Source organism: Oncorhynchus gorbuscha, linkage group LG20 (genome assembly GCF_021184085.1).
Source record: "Oncorhynchus gorbuscha isolate QuinsamMale2020 ecotype Even-year linkage group LG20, OgorEven_v1.0, whole genome shotgun sequence".
Classification (NCBI taxonomy): Eukaryota; Metazoa; Chordata; class Actinopteri; order Salmoniformes; family Salmonidae; genus Oncorhynchus; species Oncorhynchus gorbuscha.
In genome coordinates, this window is record NC_060192.1 from 42,776,808 (window position 1) to 42,801,969 (window position 25,162).

The 25,162-nt window shown below is 46.9% G+C and overlaps 1 protein-coding gene across 1 annotated transcript in view; it reads right to left on the minus strand.

Annotated features, from left to right (window-relative positions):
• LOC124006919 (protocadherin Fat 3-like) overlaps nt 1-25,162 on the minus strand; it is a 272,695-nt gene that overhangs the window by 78,708 nt on the left and 168,825 nt on the right. Inside the window, exons 31-39 of the mRNA XM_046317109.1 lie at nt 25,149-25,162; nt 24,273-24,557; nt 22,352-22,702; nt 22,101-22,163; nt 20,944-21,054; nt 17,654-17,950; nt 8,921-9,127; nt 8,830-8,856; nt 5,434-5,798 (exon numbers count right to left, since the gene is read on the minus strand). The exon at nt 25,149-25,162 is cut by the window's right edge and continues 101 nt beyond it. Coding sequence (XP_046173065.1) covers nt 5,434-5,798; nt 8,830-8,856; nt 8,921-9,127; nt 17,654-17,950; nt 20,944-21,054; nt 22,101-22,163; nt 22,352-22,702; nt 24,273-24,557; nt 25,149-25,162 — 1,720 coding nt within the window. The remainder of the gene's footprint in view (nt 1-5,433; nt 5,799-8,829; nt 8,857-8,920; nt 9,128-17,653; nt 17,951-20,943; nt 21,055-22,100; nt 22,164-22,351; nt 22,703-24,272; nt 24,558-25,148) is intronic.

Here is a 25,162-nt window from a genome sequence, read left to right on the forward strand (position 1 = left end):
ATTTAGGCCTGTTGTGACATACTGTATATTGCGTTATTGTATGGCTGGTTATGACACCTACATAAGAGTGTCATAACCTACAACAGTTGTTATTGTATGGCTGGTTATGATACCTACATAGTCGTGTCAAAACCCACATAACCTACAATGGTAGTTATTGTATGGCTGGTTATGACACCTACATAAGAGTGTCATAACCTACAACAGTAGTTATTGTATGGCTGGTTATAACACCTACATAAGAGTGTCATAACCTACAACAGTAGTTATTGTATGGCTGGTTATAACACCTACATAAGAGTGTCATAACCTACAACAGTAGATATTGTATGGCTGGTTATAACACCTACATAAGAGTGTCATAACCTACAACAGTAGTTATTGTATGGCTGGTTATAACACCTACATAAGAGTGTCATAACCTACAACAGTAGTTATTGTATGGCTGGTTATGACACCTACATAAGAGTGTCATAACCTACAACAGTAGTTATTGTATGGCTGGTTATAACACCTACATAAGAGTGTCATAACCTACAACAGTAGTTATTGTATGGCTGGTTATAACACCTACATAAGAGTGTCATAACCTACAACAGTAGTTATTGTATGGCTGGTTATAACACCTACATAGGAGTGTCATAACCTACAACAGTAGTTATTGTATGGCTGGTTATAACACCTACATAGGAGTGTCATAACCTACAACAGTAGTTATTGTATGGCTGGTTATAACACCTACATAGGAGTGTCATAACCTACAACAGTAGTTATTGTATGGCTGGTTATAACACCTACATAAGAGTGTCATAACCTACAACAGTAGTAGTTATTGTATGGCTGGTTATAACACCTACATAGGAGTGTCATAACCTACAACAGTAGTTATTGTATGGCTGGTTATAACACCTACATAGGAGTGTCATAACCTACAACAGTAGTTATTGTATGGCTGGTTATAACACCTACATAGGAGTGTCATAACCTACAACAGTAGTTATTGTATGGCTGGTTATAACACCTACATAGGAGTGTCATAACCTACAACAGTAGTTATTGTATGGCTGGTTATGACACCTACATAAGAGTGTCATACGAGTGTCATAACCTACATAACCTACAACAGTAGTTATTGTATGGCTGGTTATAACACCTACATAAGAGTGTCATAACCTACAACAGTAGTTATTGTATGGCTGGTTATAACACCTACATAGGAGTGTCATAAGAGTGTCATAACCTACAACAGTAGTTATTGTATGGCTGGTTATGACACCTACATAGGAGTGTCATAAGAGTGTCATAACCTACATAACCTACAACACAAGGTAAAACATTCCATTACTCCATAGCCTACTTGTTTATGTTATATAAACATTTCTCAAGTTGACCATATTAAAGTCTCATTGTAATTGCGTACATTGACGTCAGACATGCAGCTAGCCCAGTGCTCTGTTTCCGATGACTGGGATGAATGTTACAGCAGATTTAAGGAGCGGGACAAGACACCCTCTATGTGACTGATGACTGACATAAGGACATGTATGTGATTGGCCTATCTGGTTTATATTATTAGGATGATCATAATGCTTCATGACAGTGTCATAACGTGTATTTTCTACTAATGTTATTTAACATATGCTGGGGGAAAAACATGACTAAAGAATTCATTACAACAACGGACTAAATTTGAGTTTTGACACTCTTATGTAGGTGTCATAACCAACCATAAAATAACAATATATTTCACAACAGGTGAGTTATTATGATATGGTTATGACTAGTGTTATAACGTGTTACGACCTAGGGGTCAAGTAAAGTGATACTGCATTCTTAGTCAGCATAGTAGTGGAAAGGTTTGGGGCAGTAGAGCAGAGGCCTGCCAGAACACCGTACATCACGGTGAAATAGACATGTCAAAATCCACAAGATCAAGAATTCAGGACAAGGAGGCCAGTCACGACCAACCTTAAGAGAGCTATGGAGCAACCTGAGAAAGAAGCGTAGGGCTGAAAGATGGTGGGAAGAAAGAGCCAAGAAGCGAACTGGCTTCATAGCCAAAATCCCTTTGGCTTCACAAAGGCAGCTGCTAAAGTAGAAGCACAGTGGGAACTTGGCTTGTTCCAAAGAGGAGATCGACCAGCACATCCAGAACATGTACGGCGACCACGACAAGGAGCAGGAGTCGGGCCAGTGTAACATCTTGATAGCACCCAACAGCACCAGTCACAGAGTTCGACAACAGGGAGCCACTCCTGAAAATAAGTACAGGACGTTGTGCAGAAGGTCTAGCTCAGCTCCTGGACCAATCGAAGTCCCGTACAAGGTCTACATGTACTGCCCTCTGTTACTCAAGCGGCTCTGGAAGATCCCGAAGGTCATCTGGAGGAGAGGAAAGGTTGAGATTTGATTCCACAACAGTTTCGCCAAAAGATTTTGGATCTAAAAGGAAGAAGAGTCCAAAGAGAATCGGCCAGTTCAGGATCACATTGCTAAGTGTTGAAGGAACGATTTGTCTTCAGCATTGTAGCGAGGTGACTTGTAGATTTACTCTCTAAGAATGGCTACATCGAACACATCGGTGCAAAAGGGAGGTCATCCCAAAGGGTACTTGAAGTGGAGAGCTGGCTGAGAGCAGTTGATCAGTCAGGACTGTCTGGCAAGTTCGGCAAGTTCAAGGCGTGGCTGTATCAGCATGGCATCCTCCCGAGGATAGTCTACTAATCTACGACGTCCCGGTCTCCACTGTCAAGGAATTGGAGAGGAAGGTCAACAGCTATCTCTGAAGGTGGCTGGGATTGCCTAGGAGACTGAGCAGCATCGCCCTCTATGGGAACAGCAACAAACAGCTGCTGAAGTCCCTGAAAGATCAAGGTGACTCGGGCCAGGGAAGTGGTACATTACAGGGAGTGGAGTGACCCAAAGGTGGGCTAAGGGAGGATAGTGGTCAATACAGGGAGGAAGTAGAGAGCAGAGGAAGACGTGCTACAGGCTGAGTCTCGGCTGCACCACAGTGTTCTGGTGGGAGCATTGACTGAGGGAAGAGCCGGTCTGGGAACCTTCTCAACCCCCGGTACGACACTCCCAAGGGGAAGGAGAGAAGCAGGTTGGTTCAGGAGGAGGTGATAACAGCTGTGGAAGAGGAGAGGTCCAATAGAGCAGTGGGAATGAGACAGCAAGTGAGACTAGATGAGGTGAGAGCAGGCAGTGGACAGGAAAGTCTTGCGGACTGACCTCTGGCAGGCAGAACCACACCGCATTAAGTTCCTGATCCAGGGGGTGCATGATGTCCTACCCAGCTCACCAAACCAGTTCTGCTGTGGGGAAAGTGCATGCCCGCTACGCCCCAAGACAGGGACACTGGAGCACATTTTAGGTTGTTGTCCTAAAGCTCTGGGAGGGGGCTGTTATCGCTGGCGCCAGGACAAAGTTCTCAAGACCACTGGAGAAGATACGCTGATAGCAATCGGCAACAAGAAATAAGCAGTCTTCACTAGAATCAGAAGCAATCTGAAGCAATCTGCACAGGAATCTGAAGCAATCTGCACAGGAATCAGAAGCAATCTGAAGCAATCTGAAGCAATCTGAAGCAATCTGCAGCAATCTCCACAGGAATCAGAAGCAATCTGAAGCAATCTGCACAGGAATCAGAAGCAATCTGAAGCAATCTGCACAGGAATCACTGTCGTTCGAGCTGGAGAGAAGCCAGGCTTAGAATCCAAACCACCAGCAGGGATCCTAGCTACTGCTCTGCCAGGTAACAGCAGACCTGGAGAAACAGCTCGACTTCCCGCAGAATATTGTCAGCACTTTGTGACATCGGCTGAAAAAAGGGCTTTTATAAATACATTTGATTGATATTGTCAAGACAACCCTGAGACCAGACCATCACCTTGGTCTCAGAGTCCACAAAGACCATCATTATTCTGGAGATGACAGTGCCTTGGAAAGTTTGTCTGGAGGAGGCATATGTGACAATGATGGCAAATACGAGGGACTGCTCATTGACTGCGGGAAGCAGGGTTGGAAGGTGCATGCCTATCGAGGTAGGCTGCAGAAGTTTTGCTGGGCAATTCTTCTACAGAGCCGCCAACACACTCGGCATCAATGGAGCGAAGAGGAGGAGAGCCATCAGCAGCACCATTGAGGCAGCTGAAAAAGCCTCAAGATACCCCTGGATCAAGAGAGGAGATTCATGGGTGAGCAGCATAATGCCACCTGGACACAAGTCTGTGTCTGATCAATCTCGGGTGGGTCACCTGGGTGAGGGCGTCTGATGTTATAAGACCCAAAACACCCTATGACCCCAGGTACATCACTGATAATGTGTCAAGGAGCATCAAGAGATGTATTCATTCAATTACCTAGAGACATCATGACAACATTACATAGCAACATATTACTAGAAAAATTATACAACTGTCTTAAGCCCAATTTACACTTTCAGCACCCACATCATCCGCACGGTCCTCACAAACTACACAGACCAGGAGGACACAGACCAGGAGAACACAGACCAGGAGGAGACAGACCAGAAGAACACAGACCAGGACACAGACCAGGAGGAGACAGACCAGGAGGAGACAGACCAGAAGAACACAGACCAGGACACAGACCAGGAGGAGACAGACCAGGAGGAGACAGATCAGGAGGACACAGACCAGGAGGACACAGACCAGGAGGACCCAGACCAGGAGGACCCAGACCAGGAGAACACAGACCAGGAGAACACAGACCAGGAGACAGACCAGGAGGAGACAGACCAGGAGGACACAGACCAGGAGGACACAGACCAGGAGGACACAGACCAGGAGGAGACAGACCAGGAGGACACAGACCAGGAGGACCCAGACCAGGAGGAGACAGACCAGGAGGACCCAGACCAGGAGGACACAGACCAGGAGGAGACAGACCAGGAGGACCCAGACCAGGAGGAGACAGACCAGGAGGACCCAGACCAGGAGGACACAGACCAGGAGGACACAGACCAGGAGGACCCAGACCAGGAGACAGACCAGGAGGAGACAGACCAGGAGGACACAGACCAGGAGGACACAGACCAGGAGAACAGAGACCAGATTAATAATCCTGGGGGTCCCTGCACCTCTCATTGGTAGTATTAATACTACCGGGGTCCCTGCACCCCAATTGGTGGTATTAATACTCCGGGGGGTCCCTGCACCCCAAATTGGTAGTATTAATATTCCTGGGAGTCCCTGCACCCCAAACCGGTAGTATTAATACTCCTGGGAGTCCCTGCACCACAGATTCGGAAAGACAAAATACCTATTAAACTACCCTGCAAACAAACATTTGTCGTTTGGACTTCCTCAGAACGTCAGGAGATTGTGTCATAGTCCCCTGGACGTCCTTAGGACGTCCCCTGTTTGCTGGGTGGTCAACTGTATTGTAATATTTTTTGTAGCCTTATACCTGAGTCTATTTGCATCACAGCTGTCAGCGTCAGAGGCCTGGACGCAGGTCACAAACTGTCCTCTGGGGGCCAGCTCGCTTAAGTACACTTCGTACAGCGATTGGCTGAAGGAAGGAGGGTTGTCGTTGGTGTCTGTAACCAAAACCATGACATTGACCTCGCTGCTCAGGGCAGGGTCGCCGCTGTCAGTTGCCCTGATGATGAAGGTGTATTGTTGCATGGTTTCGTAGTCGAGCGTGCGTGCGGTGAGGATCAGTCCGCTGCTGCTATCGATGTGGAAGAAGTCGGTACTGTTGTAGACGTCTGACAGGATCTGGTAGCGGACCAACGAGTTACGCTCTGAGTCACTGTCCAACGCCAACACCTGGGGGAAGAGATATATGTAGTCAAAGTGGTCCTCAAACGCTCAACGTTATTGTTCTTGATTCACTGACACATCAAGCCGACCTGGGTCAGATGTATTTCTATCATTACATTCAGTGGTTTCCTGTTTCAGTTGTTGTCATCTATCACCCACCAGTACTTAGAGAGTTCCTCAATGAACTTGACACCTTGGTAAGCTTATTTCCTTGACGATGGTTCAGCGTTCTTCAACCTCCTGAAGTCTGCCTTCGATTCATTTCTTTCCAACTCTCTCTTTCCCATCTTTGCCTCTTTTCACTTCACCTTTTCCCAGTCCCCTCCCTCTCACAAGGCAGGCAATACGCTTGACCTCACCTTTTCCCAGTCCCCTCCCACTCACAAGGCAGGCAATACGCTTGACCTCACCTTTTCCCAGTCCCCTCCCTCTCACAAGGCAGGCAATACTCTTGACCTCACCTTTTCCCAGTCCCCTCCCACTCACAAGGCAGGCAATAGGCTTGACCTCACCTTTTCCCAGTCTCCTCCCACTTTCTCAGTCCCCTCCCACCTTCCCAGGCCCCTCCCACTTTCCCGGTCCCCTCCCACTTTCCCGGTCCCCTCCCACTTTCCCAGTCCCCTCCCACTTTCCCAGTCCCCTCCCACTTTCCCAGTCCCCTCCCACTTTCCCAGTCCCCTCCCACTTTCCCAGTGCCCTCCCACTTTCTCAGTGCCTTCCCTCTCACAAGGCAGAAGAATAAAGGTTACCTCACCCTTTCCCAGTCCCCTCCCACTTTCCCGGTCCCCTCCCACTTTCCCAGTCACCTCCCACTTTCCCAGTCCCCTCCCACTCACAAAGCAGAAGAGTAAAGGTTACCTCATCTTTACTATTCAGACTCAATCATGGACACTCTTACTGACAGTTGTAGCTGCTTTGTGTGATGTATTGTTGTCTCTACCTTCTTGCCCTTTGTGCTGTTGTCTGTACCCAATAATGTTTCTACCATGTTTTGTGCTGCTACCATGGTGTGTTGCTACCATGTTGTTGTCATGTTGTGTTACTACCATGCTGTGTTGTTGTCTTAGTATGTATCTCTTTATGTAGTGTTGTCTCTCTTGTCGTGATGTGTGTTTTGTCCTACATTTCTAATTTAAATATTTATTTTTAATCCCAGGCCCCATTCCATGCAGGAGGCCATCCAGGTCTCTGTTCTCCTACTAATCTCACTGTAACCCCCTCCAGGTCTCTGTTCTCCTACTAGTCTCACTGTAACCCCCTCCAGGTCTCTGTTCTCCTACTAATCCCACTGTAACCCCCTCCAGGTCTCTGTTCTCCTACTAATCTCACTGTAACCCCCTCCAGGTCTCTGTTCTCCTACTAGTCTCACTGTAACCCCCTCCAGGTCTCTGTTCTCCTACTAATCTCACTGTAACCTCCTCCAGGTCTCTGTTCTCCTACTAGTCTCACTGTAACCCCCTCCGGGTCTCTGTTCTCCTACTAATCTCACTGTAACCCCCTCCAGGTCTCTGTTCTCCTACTAGTCTCACTGTACCACCCTCCAGATCTCTGTTCTCCTACTAATCTCACTGTAACCTCCTCCAGGTCTCTGTTCTCCTACTAATCTCACTGTAACCCCCTCCAGGTCTCTGTTCTCCTACTAATCTCACTGTAACCCCCTCCAGGTCTCTGTTCTCCTACTAATCTCAATGCAACCCCCCTCCAGGTCTCTGTTCTCCTACTACTCTCACTGTAACCCCCTCCAGGTCTCTGTTCTCCTACTAATCTCACTGTAACCCCCCTCCAGGTCTCTGTTCTCCTACTAATCTCACTGTAACCCCCTCCAGGTCTCTGTTCTCCTACTAATCTCACTGTAACCTCCTCCAGGTCTCTGTTCTCCTACTAATCTCACTGTAACCCCCCCCCCTCCAGGTCTCTGTTCTCCTACTAATCTCACTGTAACCCCCTCCAGGTCTCTGTTCTCCTACTAATCTCACTGTAACCCCCTCCAGGTCTCTGTTCTCCTACTAATCTCACTGTAACCCCCCTCCAGGTCTCTGTTCTCCCCTACTAATCTCACTGTAACCCCCCCCTCCAGGTCTCTGTTCTCCTACTAATCTCACTGTAACCCCCCCCCCTCCAGGTCTCTGTTCTCCTACTAATCTCACTGTAACCCCCTCCAGGTCTCTGTTCTCCTACTAATCTCACTGTAACCCCCTCCAGGTCTCTGTTCTCCTACTAATCTCACTGTAACCCCCCCCCTCCAGGTCTCTGTTCTCCTACTAATCTCACTGTAACCCCTCCAGGTCTATGTTCTCCTTCTAATCTCACTGTAACCCCCTCCAGGTCTCTGTTCTCCTTCTAATCTCACTGTAACCCCCCTCCAGACCCCTTTGTATTCAGGAGAAAACACATTTTTGCAGTATTACTTTGGTGCTGTGTTGCAAACAGGATGCATGATTTCTGTACAGACTTCCTTCTTTTCACTCTGTCATTTAGGTTAATATTATGGAGTAACTACAATGTTGTTGATCCATCCTCAGTGTTCTCCTGTCAAAGTCATTACCATTTTACTGTTTCAAAGTGACCATTGGACTCATGGTGAAATCCCTGACCAGTTTCCTTCCTCTCTGGCAGCTGAGAAGGACGCCTGTGTCTTTGTAGTGACTGGGTGTATTGATACACCATCCAAAGTGTAAATCTTCTTGTTTTACTACCCTTGTGAGGACTTCTGTCACCCAAGGGTAGTTCAAAAGACAGACAGACAGACAGACAGACAGACAGACAGACAGACAGACAGACAGACAGACAGACAGACAGACAGACAGACAGACAGACAGACAGACAGACAGACAGACAGACAGACAGACAGACAGACAGACAGACAGACAGACAGACAGACAGACAGACAGACAGACAGACAGACAGACAGACAGACAGACAGACAGACAGACAGACAGACAGACAGACAGACAGACAGACAGACAGACAGACAGACAGACAGACAGACAGACAGACAGACAGACAGACAGACAGACAGACAGACAGACAGACAGACCTGTAATACTGGAGTGCCGATCATGGTCTTGGCCCCTCAGCCTGTCCGTCTTAGCCCCTTCACCTGTCCGTCTTGGCCCCCCCTCCGTCAGGTTCTCGGGCAGTGTGGTGGAATATGAGACGTTCTGGAAAAGCGGAGGGTTGTCATTAACGTCCAACACGGCGATGTCCACATCGACCTCCGACCTTGCACCAGTCTGCGTGTCCGTAGCCTTCACCGTTAATCGGTAGTATGGTGTGGTCTCGTAGTCTAACGGGTAGCTGACACGGATCGCACCGGTATCAAAGCCCATGTCAAACTGGAATCAGATTAATAATCATGTTTATTTCACAGGTAAGAATACATTCTGTTTTACAGAACCCACCTGACCAAGAAGGAGCAATGACTCATGCCATTTTGCAGACACTTTTAACCCAAAGAGACTTACAGAAGGGTGTACCCCTTCACCTTAGCCCCTTCACCTGTCCGTCTTAGCCCCTTCACCTGTCCGTCTTGGCCCCTTCACCTGTCCGTCTTGGCCCCTTCACCTGTCCGTCTTAGCCCCTTATCCTGTCCGTCTTGGCCCCTTCACCTGTCCGTCTTAGCCCCCCCTTAGCCCCTTCTCCACCTGTCCGTCTTGGCCCCTCCGTCAGCCCCTTCACCCGTCTTAGCCCCTTATCCTGTCCCTTCACCTGTCCGTCTTGCCCCTTATCCTGTCCGTCTTGGCCCTTAGCCCCTTCACCTGTCCGTCTTAGCCCCTTCCCCTTAGCCCCTTATCCTGTCCGTCTTGGCCCCTTCACCTGTCCGTCTTGCCCCTTATCCTGTCCGTCCCTTCACGTCTTAGCCCCTTATCCTGTCCGTCTTGTCCGTCTTAGCCCCCCGTGTCCGTCTTAGCCCCTTCACCTGTCCGTCTTAGCCCCTTATCCCCCTTATCCTGTCCGTCTTGGCCCCTTCACCTGTCCGTCTTAGCCCCTTAGCCCCTTTGTCCGTCTTAGCCCCTTCACCTGTCCGTCTTAGCCCCTTCACCTGTGTCCGTCCGTCTTAGCCCCTTCACCTGTCCGTCTTAGCCCATTCACTTAGCCCCCTTCCGTCTTAGCCCCTTCACCTGTCCGTCTTGTCCGTCCGTCTTAGCCCCTTCACCTGTCCGTCTTAGCCCCCTTCCCCTGTCCGTCTTAGCCCCTTCACCTGTCCGTCTTAGCCCCCCTGTCTGTCGTCTTAGCCCCCTGTCACCTGTCCGTCTTAGCCCCTTCACCTGTCCGTCTTGCCCCTTCCTGTCCGTCTTAGCCAGCCTTTCCCAGCCCCTTTCCGTCCGTCTTAGCCCCCCAGCCTTAGCCCCTGTCCGTCACCTGTCCGTCTTAGCCCCCCTTCTTACCTGTCCGTCTTAGCCTTTCCGTCTTCACCTGTCCGTCTTAGCCCCTTCACCTGTCCGTCTTAGCCCCTTCACCTGTCCCTGTCCGTCTTAGCCCCTTCACCTGTCCGTCTTAGCCCCTTCACCTTCCGTCTTAGCCCCTTCACCTGTCCGTCTTAGCCCCCTGTCCGTCTTGTCAATATTCAGCCCCTTCACCTGTCCGTAAGCATTAGCCCCTTCATTGCCCCTTATGGTCTTATGGTATGGTATGGTATGGTCACCTGTCCGGCCCCTTACCTGTCCGGTATCCGGTATTCTGTCCGTCTTATGGCCCCTTCACCTGTCCGTCTTAGCCCCTTCTCCTGTCCGTCTTAGCCCCACCAGCCTTTCCGATCTTAGCCCCTTCACCTGGTCTTACCTGGTCTTATAGCCCCTTCACCTGTCCGTCTTAGCCCCCCGTGTCCGTCTTAGCCCCTTCACCTGTCCGTCTTGGTATGGTATGTCCGTCTTAGCCCCCCCCATGTCCGTCTTAGCCCCTTCACCTGTCCGGTATGTCCGTAGCCCCCCAGCCTTTCCGTCTTGCCCCTTCATGGTATCCGGTATGGCCCCTTACCTGTCCGTCTTAGCCCCCCATGGCCCCTTCACCTGTGGCCCCTTATGGTATGGTACCTGTGGTACCTGTCCGTCTTGCCCCTTCACCTGTCCGTCTTAGCCCCTTCACCTGTCCGTCTTAGTCATCCGGCCCCTTACCTGTCCGTCTTAGCCCCTTCACCTGTCTGTATCCGGTATAGGTATTGTATTGTATGGTCCGTCTTAGCCCCCTCACCTGTCCGGTATTGTATGTCCGTAGCCCCCCCTGTCCGTCTTAGCCCCTTATGGTATGGTATGGTATTGCCCCTTATGGTATGGTATGTTAGTATGGTATGGTACCTGTCCGTATGGTATTGTATTGTATTGTATTGTATGGTATTGTATGGTATTGCCCCTTATGGTATTGCCTCTTACCTGTCCGGTATCCTGGTATGGCCCCTTATGGTATGGTATGGTATGTCCGTATTGTATGGTATTGTATTGTATTGTATTGTATTGTATTGTATGCCCCTTCACCTGTCCGTCTTAGTATTGTATTAGTACCTGTCCGTCTTGGTATGGTATTGTATTGTATGGTATAGCCCCTTCACCTGTCTGTCTTGGTATTAGTATGGTATTGTATGGTATTGTATTGTATTGTATTGTATTAGCCCCTTCATTAGTATTGTATGGTATTGTACCTGTCCGTCTTAGCCCCCCCAGCCTTTCCGTCTTGGTATTGTACCTGTCCGTCTTGTACCTGTCCGTCTTAGTATCACCTGTGTATAGCCCCTTACCTGTCCGTCTTATGTGTCAATATTGTATTGGTATGGTATTGTATGGTATTGTATGGTATGGTATGGTATGGTAGTGTATGTATTGTATGGTATTGTATTGTATTGTATGGTATTGTATTGTATTGTATGGTATGGTATGGTATTGTATGTATTGTATATGGTATTGTATTGTATGGTATTGTATTGTATTGTATTGTATTGTATTGTATGTATTGTATGGTATGTACTGTATTGTATTGTATGGTATTGTATGGTATTGTATGGTATTGTATGGTATTGTATTGTATTATGGTATGGTATTGTATGGTATGGTATGTATTGTATGGTATTGTATGTATTGTATTGGTATGGTATTGTATTGTATTGTATTGTATTGTATGGTATTGTATGTATTGTATTGTATTATATGTATTGTATGGTATGGTATGGTATGGTATGGTATGGTATTGGTATGGTATTGTATGGTATGGTATGGTATGGTATGGTATGGTATGGTATTGTATTGTATTGTATTGTATTGTATTGTATTGTATGGTATTGTATGGTATGGTATGGTATTGTATGGTATGGTATTGTATGGTATTGTATTGTATGGTATTGTATGGTATTGAATCCAGTCACAACTTACAGACTTGTTTACGTGCTGCTGTGCGTTTTAGTCACCGTTTATATTTGTAGTTTTTCCCTCACTCAACTTTTTCTCATTAAACTTTTTCACTCCGGACGCTTTATCTGGACACGATTCGTCAGGACCTCCAACAGCCGAAGCTAAGTAGTAACATTAACATCATGCCTTCTAATTGCAGTAGCTGTACTTACGGCGAGGATAGCTGTGCTGCAAACTCAGCTTCAGACGCAATCGTTAGGCAAGGGTAATTTCAGTGTAGAAAAGGATGAAATAGCGTCTATGCCACCAGTAAGTACAGCTAGTAACGTTAGTATAAATCCCCTCGCACAGTCCCCGCAGACAGACCACTTTCTCATGGTTTCTGGAGTGAAATGCTGTAGGAATGCTCAACCGGTGTCGCTCATTCAGCCGACAGAAACTTTCAACCGGTTTTCCCCATTAAGCAACGAGTCGGAGTCAGAGGCCGAGCCTTCTCTGGTCTCTACTCCCATTACGGGGTCTGAGACGCCGAAGCTTCCCACCATTAGCTCTGACAAATTGAAAACCCTCGTCATTGGTGACTCCATTACCCATAGTATTAGACTTTTTAAAAATCAACCAGCGATCATACACTGTTTACCAGGGGGCATGGCTACCGACGTTAAGGCTAATCTGAAGATTATGCTGGTTAAAGCTAAAACTGGCGAGTGAAGAGAGTATAGAGATATTGTTATCCACGTCGGCACCAACGATGTTAGGATGAAACAGTCAGAGGTCACCAAGCGCAACATAGCTTCTGCGTGTAAATCAGCTAGAAAGATGTCTGCATCGAGTAATTGTCTCTGGCCCCCTCCCAGTTAGGGGGAGTGATGAGATCTACAGCAGAGTCTCACAACTCAATCGCTGGTTGAAAACTGTTTTCTGACCTTCCCAAAAGATAGAATTTGTAAATAATTGGCCCTCTTTCTGGAACTCACCCATAAACAGGACCGAGCCTGGCCTGCTGAGGACTGACGGACTCCATCCTAGCTGGAGGGGTGCTCTCATCTTATCTACCAACATCGACAGGGCTCTATAACTCCTCTAGCTCCACAATGAGATAGAGTGCAGGCCAGGCAGCAGGCTGTTAGCCAGCCTGCCAGCTTAGTGGAGTCTGCCACTAGCACAGTCAGTGTAGTCAGCTCAGCTATCCCCATTGAGACCATGTCTGTGCCTCGATCTAGGTTGGGCAAAACTAAACATGGCAGTGTTTGCCTTAGCAATCTCACTGGAATAAAGACCTCCTCCATTCCTGCCATTATTGAAAGAGATCGTGCTACCTCACATCTCAAAATAGGGTTACTTAATGTTAGATCCCTCACTTCCAAGGCAGTTATAGTTAATGAACTAATCACTGATCATAATCTTGATGTGATTGGCCTGACTGAAGCATGGCTTAAGCCTGATGAATTTACTGTGTTAAATGAGGGCTCACCTACTGGTTACACTAGTGACCATATCCCCCACACATCCCGCAAAGGCTGAGGTGTTGCTAACATTTATGACAGCAAATTTAAATTTACCAAAAAAAACTACGTTTTCGTCTTTTGAGCCTCTAGTCATGAAATTTATGCAGCCTAGTCAATCACTTTTTATAGCTACTGTTTACAGGCCTCCTGGGCCATATACAGCGTTCCTCATTGAGTTCCCTGAATTCCTATCGGACCTTGTTGTCATAGCAGATAATATTCTCATTTTTGGTGACTTGAATATTCACATGGAAAAGTCCACAGACCCACTCCAAAAGGCTTTCAAGAGTCATCATCGACTCAGTGGGTTTTGTCCAACATGTCTCCGGACCTACTCACTGCCACAGTCATATTCTGGACCTAGTTTTGTCCCGTGGAATAAATGTTGTGGATCTTAATGTTTTTCCTCATAATCCTGGACTATTTGACCACCATTTGTTTACGTTTGCAAATCGCAAAAACAAAAAATCTGTTCAGACCCCAACCAAGGATCATCAAAAGTCGTGCTATAAATTCTCAGACAACCCAAAGATTCCTTGATGCCCTTCCAGACTCCTCTGCCTAACCAAGGACGTTAGAGGACAATAATCAGTTAACCACCTAACTGAGGAACTAAATTTGACCTCGCACAATACCCTAGATGCAGTCGCATCCCTAAAAACATTTGTCATAAGAAACTAGCTCCCTGGTCTACAGAAAATACCTGAGCTCTGAAGCAAGCTTCCAGAAAATTGGAACGGAAATTGCGCCACACCAAACTGGAAGTCTTCCGACATGCTTGGAAAGACCGTACCGTATCACTGCTGCTCGATCATCCTATTTTTCCAACTTCATTGAGGAAAACAAGAACAATCCCAAATTTATTTTTGATACTGTCGCAAAGCTAACAAATAAGCAGCATTCCCCAAGAGAGGATGGCTTTCACTTCAGCAATATTCAATTCATGAACTTCTTTGAGAAAAAGATCATGATCATTAGAAAGCAAATTACGGACTTCTTTAAATCTGCGTATTCCTCCAAAGCTCATTAGTCCTGAGTCTGCACAACTCTGCCAGGACCTAGGATCAAGGGAGACACTCAAGTGTTTTAGTACTATATCTCTTGACACAATGATGAAAATAATCATGGCCTCTAAACCGTCAAGCTGCATACTAGACCCTATTCCAACTAAACTACTGAAAGAGCTGCTTCCTGTGCTCAGCCCTCCTATGTTGAACATAATAAACGGCTCTCTATCCACCGGATGTGTACCAAACTCACTAAAAGTGTCAGTAATAAAGCCTCTCTTGAAAAAGCCAAACCTTGACCCAGAAAATATAAAAAACTATTGGCCTAAATGTAATCTCCCATTCTTCTAAAAAAATGTTGAATAAGCAGAAACTCACTGCCTTCCTGAAGACAAACAATGTATACGAAATGCTTCAATCTGGTTTTAGACCCCATCATAGCACTGAGACTGCACTTGTGAAAGTGGTAAATGACCTTTTAATGGCGTCCGACCATCTGTCCTCGTGCTCCGAGATCTTAGTGCTGCTTTTGATACCATCGATCACTTTTGGAGAGATTGGAAACCCAAATTGGTCTACACGGACAAGTTCTGAACTGGTTTAGATCTTATCTGTCGGAAAGATATCAGTTTGTCTCTGTGGATAGTTTGTCCTCTGACAAATCAACTGTAAATTTTGGTGTTCCACAAGGTTCCGTTTTAGGACCATAATTGTTTTCACTATAGATTTTACCTCTTGGTGATGTCATTCGAAAACATAATGTTAACTTTCACTGCTATGCGGATGACACACAGCTGTACATTTTAATGAAACATGGTTAAGCCCCAAAATTGCCCTCACTGGAAGCCTGTGTTTCAGACATAAGGAAGAGGACGGCTGCAAACGTTCTACTTTTAAACTCGGACAAAACAGAGACGCTTGTTCTAGATCCCAAGAAACAAATCTTCTGTTGAATCTGACAATTAATCTTGATGGTTGTACAGTCGTCTCAAATAAAACTGTGAAGGACCTCGGCGTTACTCTGGACCCTAATCTCTCTTTTGACGAACATATCAAGTCTGTTTCAAGGACAGCTGTTTTCCATCTACGTAACATTTCAAAAATCAGAAATTTTCTGTCCAAAAATGATGCAGAAAAAGTAATCCATGCTTTTGTTACTTCTTGGTTAGACTACTGCAATGCTCTACTTTCCGGCTACCCGGATAAAGCACTAAATAAACTTAATTTAGTGCTAAATACGGCTGCTAGAATCCTGACTAGAACCAAACAGCTTGATCATATTACTCCAGTGCTAGCCTCCCTACACTGGCTTCCTTTTAAGGCAGGGGCTGATTTCAAGGTTTTTACTGATAACTTACAAAGCATTACATGGGCTTGCTCCTACGTATCTCTCTGATTTGGTCCTGCCATACATACCTACACGTACACTACGGTCATAATATGCAGGCCTCCTAATGTGAGAGACGCAAACTCGGTCTCAACCTTTTAAGTCTTTATTGAAAATAGGACCTGCCTTCAGTAGGTTGAGTGTAGTCTTTACTGAAGACTCATCTCTTCAGTGGGTCATATGGTTGAGTGTAGTCTGGCTCAGGAGTGGGAAGGTGAACGGAAAGGCTCTGGAGGAACGAACCGCCCTTGCTGTCTCTGCCTGGCCGGTTCCCCTCTTTCCACTCGGATTCTCTGCCTCTAACCCTATTACAGGGGCTGAGTCACTGGCTTACTGGTGCTCTTCCATTCCGTCACTAGGTTGAGTCACTTGAGAGGGTTGAATATCCTTCCTGTTTGGCCCTGTCCGGGGGTATCGTCAGATGGGGCCACAGTGTCTCCTGTCCCCTCCTGTCTCAGCCTCCAGTATTTATGCTACAATAGTTTGTGTCGGGAGGCTAGGGTCAGTTTGGGGGCTAGGGTAATTCTCTATTGCTACCTGTCCCAGACCTGCTGTTTTCAACTCTCTAGAGACAGCAGGAGTGGTAGAGATACTCTTTAATGACTGGCTATGAAAAGCTAACTGACATTTACTCCTGAGGTGCTGACTTGTTGCACCCTCGACAACCACTGTGATTATTATTATTTGACCCTGTTGGTCATCTATGAACATTTGAACATCTTGGCCCCATGTTCTGTTATAATCTCCACCCGGCACAGCCAGAAGAGGACTGGCCACCCCTCATAGCCTGGTTCCTCTATAGGTTTCTTCCTAGGTTTTGGCCTTTCTAGGGAGGTTTTCCTAGTCACCGTGCTTCTACACCTGCATTGCTTGCTGTTTGGGGTTTTAGGCTGGGTTTCGGTTCAGCACTTTGAGATATCAGCTGATGTACAAAGGGCTTTATAAATACATTTGATTTGATTTGTTAGGGACGGAGCCTGGCCTGCTGAGGACTGACGGACGAGTTAGGTTTTGGAGTTAGAGTTTAGGTTTAGGAGTTAGGTTTAGGAGTTAGGTTTAGGAGTTAGGTTTAGGAGTTAGGTTTAGGTGTTAGGTTTAGGAGTTAGGTTTAGGTGTTAGGTTTAGGAGTTAGGTTTAGGGGTTAGGTTTAGGAGTTAGGTTTAGGAGTTAGGTTTAGGTGTTAGGTTTAGGAGTTAGGTTTAGGTGTTAGGTTTAGGAGTTAGGTTTAGGTGTTAGGTTTAGGTGTTAGGTTTAGGAGTTAGGTAAAATGGGATATTCAGTGTGACTCAATTGTTAAACTGGTATAGTGCTATAGGTTTGTCTGTGTGTGTTAGTGTTTAGGTCTGTTAGGTAAAATGGGATATTCAGTGTGACTCGTGTGTGTTGTTGTCTCTGGTGTAGTGCTATAGAACTGTGTGTGTGTGTTCTGTGTGTGTGTGTGTGTGTGTGTGTGTGTGTGTGTGTGTGTGTGTGTGTGTGTGTGTGTGTGTGTGTGTGTGTGTGTGTGTGTGTGTGTCTGTGTGTGTGTGTGTGTGTGTGTGTGTGTGTGTGTCTCTGTGTGTGTGTGTGTACGTGTGTCTGTGTGTGTGTCTGTGTGTGTGTGTGTGTGTATAACTCCAACCTGTAGTGAAGGGTCTCCCTCCATGACAGTGTATATAACACTCTGTCCCTGGGGGCTGGTAGCGTTGATATACAGGACCGGGGTGGACACGGGGACATCCTCCCTCACTGTGATGCCATAGAAGGGCTTGTCAAACACCGGCATGGCCTTATTCATGATGGTGACCGGTAGCTCCACCTCACTGGACAGGGAAGGGGAGCCGCCATCTTGAGCTACGATGGTGAGTTTGTATTCAGCGTTGGACAGGTCGGCTTCGAGGGAGCGCTTGAGGATCAGTTCACCCCTTAGAGGGTCCACCTGGAGAGGAGAAGAGAAACTTCATTTTCTCGTTACACAGTAAGTTGTGATAAATCTGTGGCTGATCTCATACAGGGTCCTTCCTGTCTAAAATACATACAGTACCAGTCAAAAGTTTGGGTTTTACTTCATTTTTACTATTTTTGACATTGTGGAATAATAGTGAAGAAATCAAAACTATGACATAACACATATGGAATCATGTAGTAACCAAACATTTGTTATATTTGAGCCAACAAGTACTCAGCATATGTGGGAACTCCTTCAAGACTGATGGAAAATCATTCCAGGTGAAGCTGGTTGAGAGAATGCCAAGAGTGTGCAAAGATGTCATCAAGGCAAAGAGTGGCTACTTTGAAGAATTTAAAATCTAAAATATATTTTTGATTTGATTGACACTTTTTGGTTACTACATGACTCCATATGTGTTATTTCATAGTTTTGATGTCTTCACTATTATTCTACAATGTAGATATAAGTAAAAAAATTAAGAAAACCTTTGAATGAGTCGGTGTGTCTAAACTTTTGACCGCTATGGTATACTGGCAGGAACTAGGTGTGGGACTCGAGAATGTAATGTTTTTATAGTATATTACTAGACATTTACCCGCGTCTATTGTTAGGGGTCAAATCCAGTGAAAATCCAGATTAATTTGTTTCAGACCAACTGGTAACTGGAACAAAGGTAAACTTGCTACTACTTGAGCACTCAAGTAAACAAAAAATATGACTGGAACATCGATCTTGAAAGTGTCACGCCTTGGCCATTGTATTTTGTGTTTTTGCTATATGTTTGGGTAGGCCAGGGTGTGACATGGGTTTATATGTTGTGTTTCGTATTGGGGTTTGTATTCATTGGGATTGTGTATGATTAGGGGTGTGTCTAGTTAGGCTTGGCTGCCTGAGGTGATTCTCAATTGGAGTCTCGGTGATTCTCGTTGTCTCGGATTGGGAACCGTATTTAGGTAGCCTGAGTTCGCGTTGTATTTTGTGGGTGTTTGTTCCTGTCTCTGTGTTGTAGTCACCAGATAGGCTGTAATTAGTTTCACGTTCCGTTCTGTTGTTTTTGTATTTAGTTCAGTTATTTCATGTACCGCGATACTGTCATTAAAGTCATGAGTAACCTACACGCTGCATTTCGGTCTGACTCTCTTCATTCAACAGCCGAATGCCGTTAGGTGGGCGGCCGACCCAGAGCGAGTGCAGGAGCCCGCCTGGGATTCGCTTCAGCAGTGCGAAGAGGGCTACAGGCTAATGGAGTCTAAGAGGAAAACACGGGCGACGCAGAGCAAAAACCGAAAGTAACGGGGAAAGCGCAGAGAGAGAGTGGCTGAGTCAGGAGTCAGACCTGAGCCTACTCTCCCTGTTAATTGTGAGGAGCAGCAATATGAGGACTTCTGGTCTTGGGAGATGATATTAGACGACGCGGTTGGAAACCGGAAAAACAGCCCCAAAAAATTATTGGGGGGGGTGGCTAGAAGGGAGAATAGTTATGCCAGGTAGAAGACCTGCGCATACTCCCTGTGCTCACCGTTGGGCTAGAGAGACCGGGCAGGCACCATGTTATGCTATGGAGCGCACGGTGTTTCCAGTGCGGGTGCAGAGCCAGCTGCGGCACATACCAGCCCTTCCTATTGGCCGGGCTAGAGTGGGCATCGAGCCAGGTAAGCTTGGGCAGGCTCGGTGCTCAAGAGCTCCAGTGCGCCTGCACGGTCCGGTCTATCCAGAGCCACCTCTACACACCAGTTCTCTGGTAAGCACCTCCCCGCACCAGGCTTCCTATGCGTGTCCTAGCGCCAGTGCCACCAGTCGGCCCAGCGCCGCCAGTCGGCCCAGCGTCGCCAGTCTGCCAGGATCCGCCAGAAGTGCCAGTCTGCCAAGATCCGCCAGAAGTGCCAGTCTGCCAGGATCTTCTAGATCGGCCAGACAACCTGAATCATCCAGTTCCACCAGCCAGCCAGGATTTACCGGAGCCTACTACCTGCCTGAGCTTCCTCTGAGTACTGAGCTTCCTCTCAGTACTGGGCTTCCTCTCAGTACTGGGCTTCCTCTCAGTACTGGGCTTCCTCTCTGTACTGGGCTTCCTCTCAGTACCGGGCTTCCCCTCAGTACCGGGCTGCCACTCAGTCCCGGGCTGCCCCTCTGTCCCGGGCTGCCCCTCTGTCCCGAGGTGCCCCTTTGTCCTGAGATGCCCCTCTGTCCTGAGATGCCCCTCTGTCCCGGGCTACCCCTCTGTCCCGGGCTGCCCCTCTGTCCCGGGCTGCCCCTTTGTCCCGAGATGCCCCTCTGTCCTGAGATGCCCCTCTGTCCTGAGATGCCCCTCTGTCCCGGGCTGCCCCTCTGTCCCGGGCTGCCCCTCTGTCCCGGGCTGCCCCTCTGTCCCGAGCTGCCCCTCTGTCCCGAGCTGCCCCTCTGTCCCGAGCTGCCCCTCAGTTATGTGGGGATCTGGGTGAGGACTATTAGGCAATGGTCGGCGGAGAAGGTGGATGATCCCAGGACGCTAAGGGGAGGAACTAGGACATTAATGGAGTGGGGTCCTCATCCCGAGCCAGAACCGCCACCATGGACAGACGCCCACCCGGGGTGTGTCTAGTTAGGCTTGGCTGCCTGAGGCGATTCTCAATTGGAGTCAGGTGATTCTCGTTGTCTCGGATTGGGAACCGTATTTAGGTAGCCTGAGTTCGCATTGTATTTTGTGGGTGTTTGTTCCTGTCTCTGTGTTGTAGTCACCAGATAGGCTGTAATTAGTTTCACGTTCAGTTCTGTTGTTTTTGTATTTAGTTCAGTTATTTCATGTACCGCGATACTGTCATTAAAGTCATGAGTAACCTACACGCTGCATTTCGGTCTGACTCTCTTCATTCAACAGACGAACGACGTTACAGAAAGGACTCAAACACAGACATTCTTTAAAAATCCCCCATCGCTAACAGTGAGAAAACAATATATTATATTATTATATGTTATTATATATATATTATATATTTCTCCACCTGGAAGTTCCTGTGCTCCTCTTTAAGCGTGTAAATGACATCACCGTTGAGCCCAGAGTCTCTGTCTGATGCTGAGACCCTGTACACCACGGATCCTGGGTCTGACTCCACCTGGTCAACACACACACACACACACACACACACACACACACACACACACACACACACACACACACACACACACACACACACACACACACACACACACACAGCTGAGACCCTGTACACCACGGATCCTGGGTCTGACTCCACCTGGTCAACACACACACACACACACACACACACACACACACACACACACACACACACACACACACACACACACACACACACACACACACACACACACACACACACACACACACAGCTGAGACCCTGTACACCACGGAGCCTGGGTCTGACTCCACCTGGTCAACACACACACACACACACACACACACAGCTGAGACCCTGTACACCACGGAGCCTGGGTCTGATTCCACCTGGTCAACACACACACACACACACACACACACACACACACACACACACACACACACACACACACACACACACACACACACACACACACACACACACACACACACACACACAGCTGAGACCCTGTACACCACGGAGCCTGGGTCTGACTCCACCTGGTCAACACACACACACACAGCTGAGACCCTGTACACCACGGAGCCTGGGTCTGATTCCACCTGGTCAACACACACACACACACACACACACACACACACACACACACACACACACACACACACACACACACACACACACACACACACACACACACACACACACACACACACACACACACACACACACAGCTGAGACCCTGTACACCACGGAGCCTGGGTCTGACTCCACCTGGTCAACACACACACACACACACACACACACACACACACACACACACACACACACACACACACACACACACACACACACACACACACACACACACACACACACACACACACACACACACACAGCTGAGACCCTGTACACCACGGAGCCTGGGTCTGACTCCACCTGGTCAACACACACACACACACACACACACACACACACACACACACACACACACACACACACACACACACACACACACACACACACACACACACACACACACACACACACACACACACCCCTACCTGGACAGCAGCGTAGTACGGTAGGTCAACAAACTCCGGAGCATTGTCATTCACATCCTCCACCTTTAGGGGGAGACAAACTCCAACGGTTGGTCTCTAATAATAATGTCTGTCTGTCTGTCTGTCTGTCTGTCTGTCTGTCTGTCTGTCTGTCTGTCTGTCTGTCTGTCTGTCTGTCTGTCTGTCTGTCTGTCTGTCTGTCTGTCTGTCTGTCTGTCTGTCTGTCTGTCTGCCACACACCCTGTACCCACCTGAACCTTGACAGTAACTCTAGCAACCCTCAGTCGGTCGTACACTCTGCTGGCTTCGACCACCAGTTCATAGCTGTCCTGCTCCTCGCGGTCAAACGGTATTCCCATGGTCAGGACCACCCCGGAGGTCGGGCGCACCGTGAAACGACCGCCGGCATTCAGCAGCGTGTACTTCAGCGGCTCGTTAAGCCGGTGCCCCACTGCGTTCACCACGGTCACTATGGAGATGTTGCCATCGTTCTCTGCGACGGAGGAGGAGTAGATGGGGAGGGAGAAGAGGAGGCCGCTGTCCATCGCTTCACGGACCAGGATGGTTACTAACACTGTGCTGGAGAAACGACCGTCCCACACCTGGGGATAGGTCGATAGCTTTAGTATTTCATATAACAAGATGTACACCTTATTAGAGGGTACTTTACATCTGTTTAGAGGGTATTTTACAGCTGTTTAGAGGGTATTTTACAGCTGGTTGGAGGGTATTACAGCTGGCTGGAGGGTATTTTACAGCTGGTTGGAGGGTATTTTACAGCTGATTGGAGGGTATTTTACAGCTGATTGGAAGGTATTACAGCTGGTTGGAGGGTATTTTACAGCTGGCTGGAGGGTAATTTACAGCTGGTTGGAGGGTATTTTACAGCTGGGTGGAGGGTATTTTATAGCTGGTTGGAGGGTATTTTACAGCTGGTTGGAGGATATTTTACAGCTGGTTGGAGGGTACTTTACAGCTGGTTGGAGGGTATTTTACAGCTGGTTGGAGGATATTTTACAGCTGGTTGGAGGGTATTTTACAGCTGGTTGGAGGGTATTTTACAGCTGGTTGGAGGGTATTCTACAGCTGGTTGGAGGGTATTTTACAGCTGGTTGGAGGGTATTTTACAGCTGGTTGGAGGGTATTTTACAGCTGGTTGGAGGGTATTACAGCTGGCTGGAGGGTATTTTACAGCTGGTTGGAGGATATTTTACAGCTGGTTGGAGGGTATTTTACAGCTGGGTGGAGGGTATTTTACAGCTGATTGGAGGGTATTTTACAGCTGGTTGGAGGGTATTTTACAGCTGGTTGGAGGGTATTTTACAGCTGGTTGGAGGGTATTTTACAGCTGATTGGAGGGTATTTTACAGCTGGTTGGAGGGTATTTTACAGCTGATTGGAAGGTATTACAGCTGGTTGGAGGGTATTTTACAGCTGGTTGGAGGGTATTTTACAGCTGATTGGAGGGTATTTTACAGCTGGTTGGAGGGTATTTTACAGCACTTTGCACAGTTGGGTGGCCTGGACAACATCTGATTGGTTGAATCAAGGAATACATTCAAAAAGTATAGACCATAAAACAGCAGCATCTTAGACACTGGACCACTATTGATCACCTCTTACTTTGAAGAGATAATCAGTTTATTGATCACCACTTACTTTGAAGAGATAAATCAGGTTTTTAATCATCTCTTACTTTGAAGAGATAAATCAGGTTATTGATCACCTCTTACTTTGAAGAGATAAATCAGGTTATTGATCACCTCTTACTTTAAAGAGATAAATCAGGTTATTGATCACCTCTTACTTTGAAGAGATAAATCAGGTTATTGATCACCTCTTACTTTGAAGAGATAAATCAGGTTATTGATCACCTCTTACTTTGAAGAGATAAATCAGGTTATTGATCACCTCTTACTTTGAAGAGATAAATCAGGTTATTGATCACCTCTTACTTTGAAGAGATAAATCAGGTTATTGATCACCACTTACTTTGAAGAGATATAACAGGTTATTGATCACCTCTTACTTTGAAGAGATATATCAGGTTATTGATCACCTCTTACTTTGAAGAGATAAATCAGGTTATTGATCACCTCTTACTTTGAAGAGATAAATCAGGTTATTGATCACCTAGATGTGTAATAAAGATAATAACGGTAACATAATTACCTTGACGTTGAAGCGATAGCGGTCTTTGGAGAGGTTCCGGTTCTTGACTGTGAGAACGCCAGTGGAACGTTCCATGGAGAAGTGTTCGAGGTTCCGGTCAGCCAGGGTGTACACCAGGGCAGAGGTCACAGAGAGGTCAGCAGGGGTCACGGCGGGATCGGGCGTCAGGTCTGGGTCAAAGGCCGTGACCCTCAGGGCCTCGACTCCGGGGTAGGTGGGGAGGAGGAGGACCGTTTCATAGGAGTCTTGGGAGAACTTAGGAGGAGAGTCGTTGATGTTCACCACCTGGTGGAGGAGAAAGAAAAATAAGCATTATTTAAATTACCTTTGATAATTACACTAAACATTATTTAATTTTTTATCGCTGCAGGGGCAGTATTGAGTAGCTTGGATGAAACGGTGCCCATTGTAAATGGCCAGCTCCTCAGTCTCAGTTGCTAATATATGCATATTATTATTAGTATTGGATAGAAAACACGCTGAAGTTTCTAAAACTGTCAAAATATTGTCTGTGAGTATAACATAACTTATATGGCAGGCGAAACCCAGAGGAAAATCAAAACAGGCCAAACAGCCATAACAAGTTAAAGGATATTTAACATGACATATTATTATAGTTCAAGGTCCTTTACTTGTATATTTACGTATTATTTATTTATAAATAAAATAACAAAAAATGTTTGGTTTTTGAAGCAGCGTTGAAGGCTACAGTCTGGGATCTGAGAATATGTTCAACGGTCATTTCAAATCTTTGATATATACCCATTGATTGTTGTTTTTTGAATCTCAGACTGTAGCTTTAAGGTAAATTAGTTACGGTTAGAGATACATACAGGATGTAAAGTGAAGACGAAGAAGACGAAGAAGATGCATCACCTTGATATGGACCT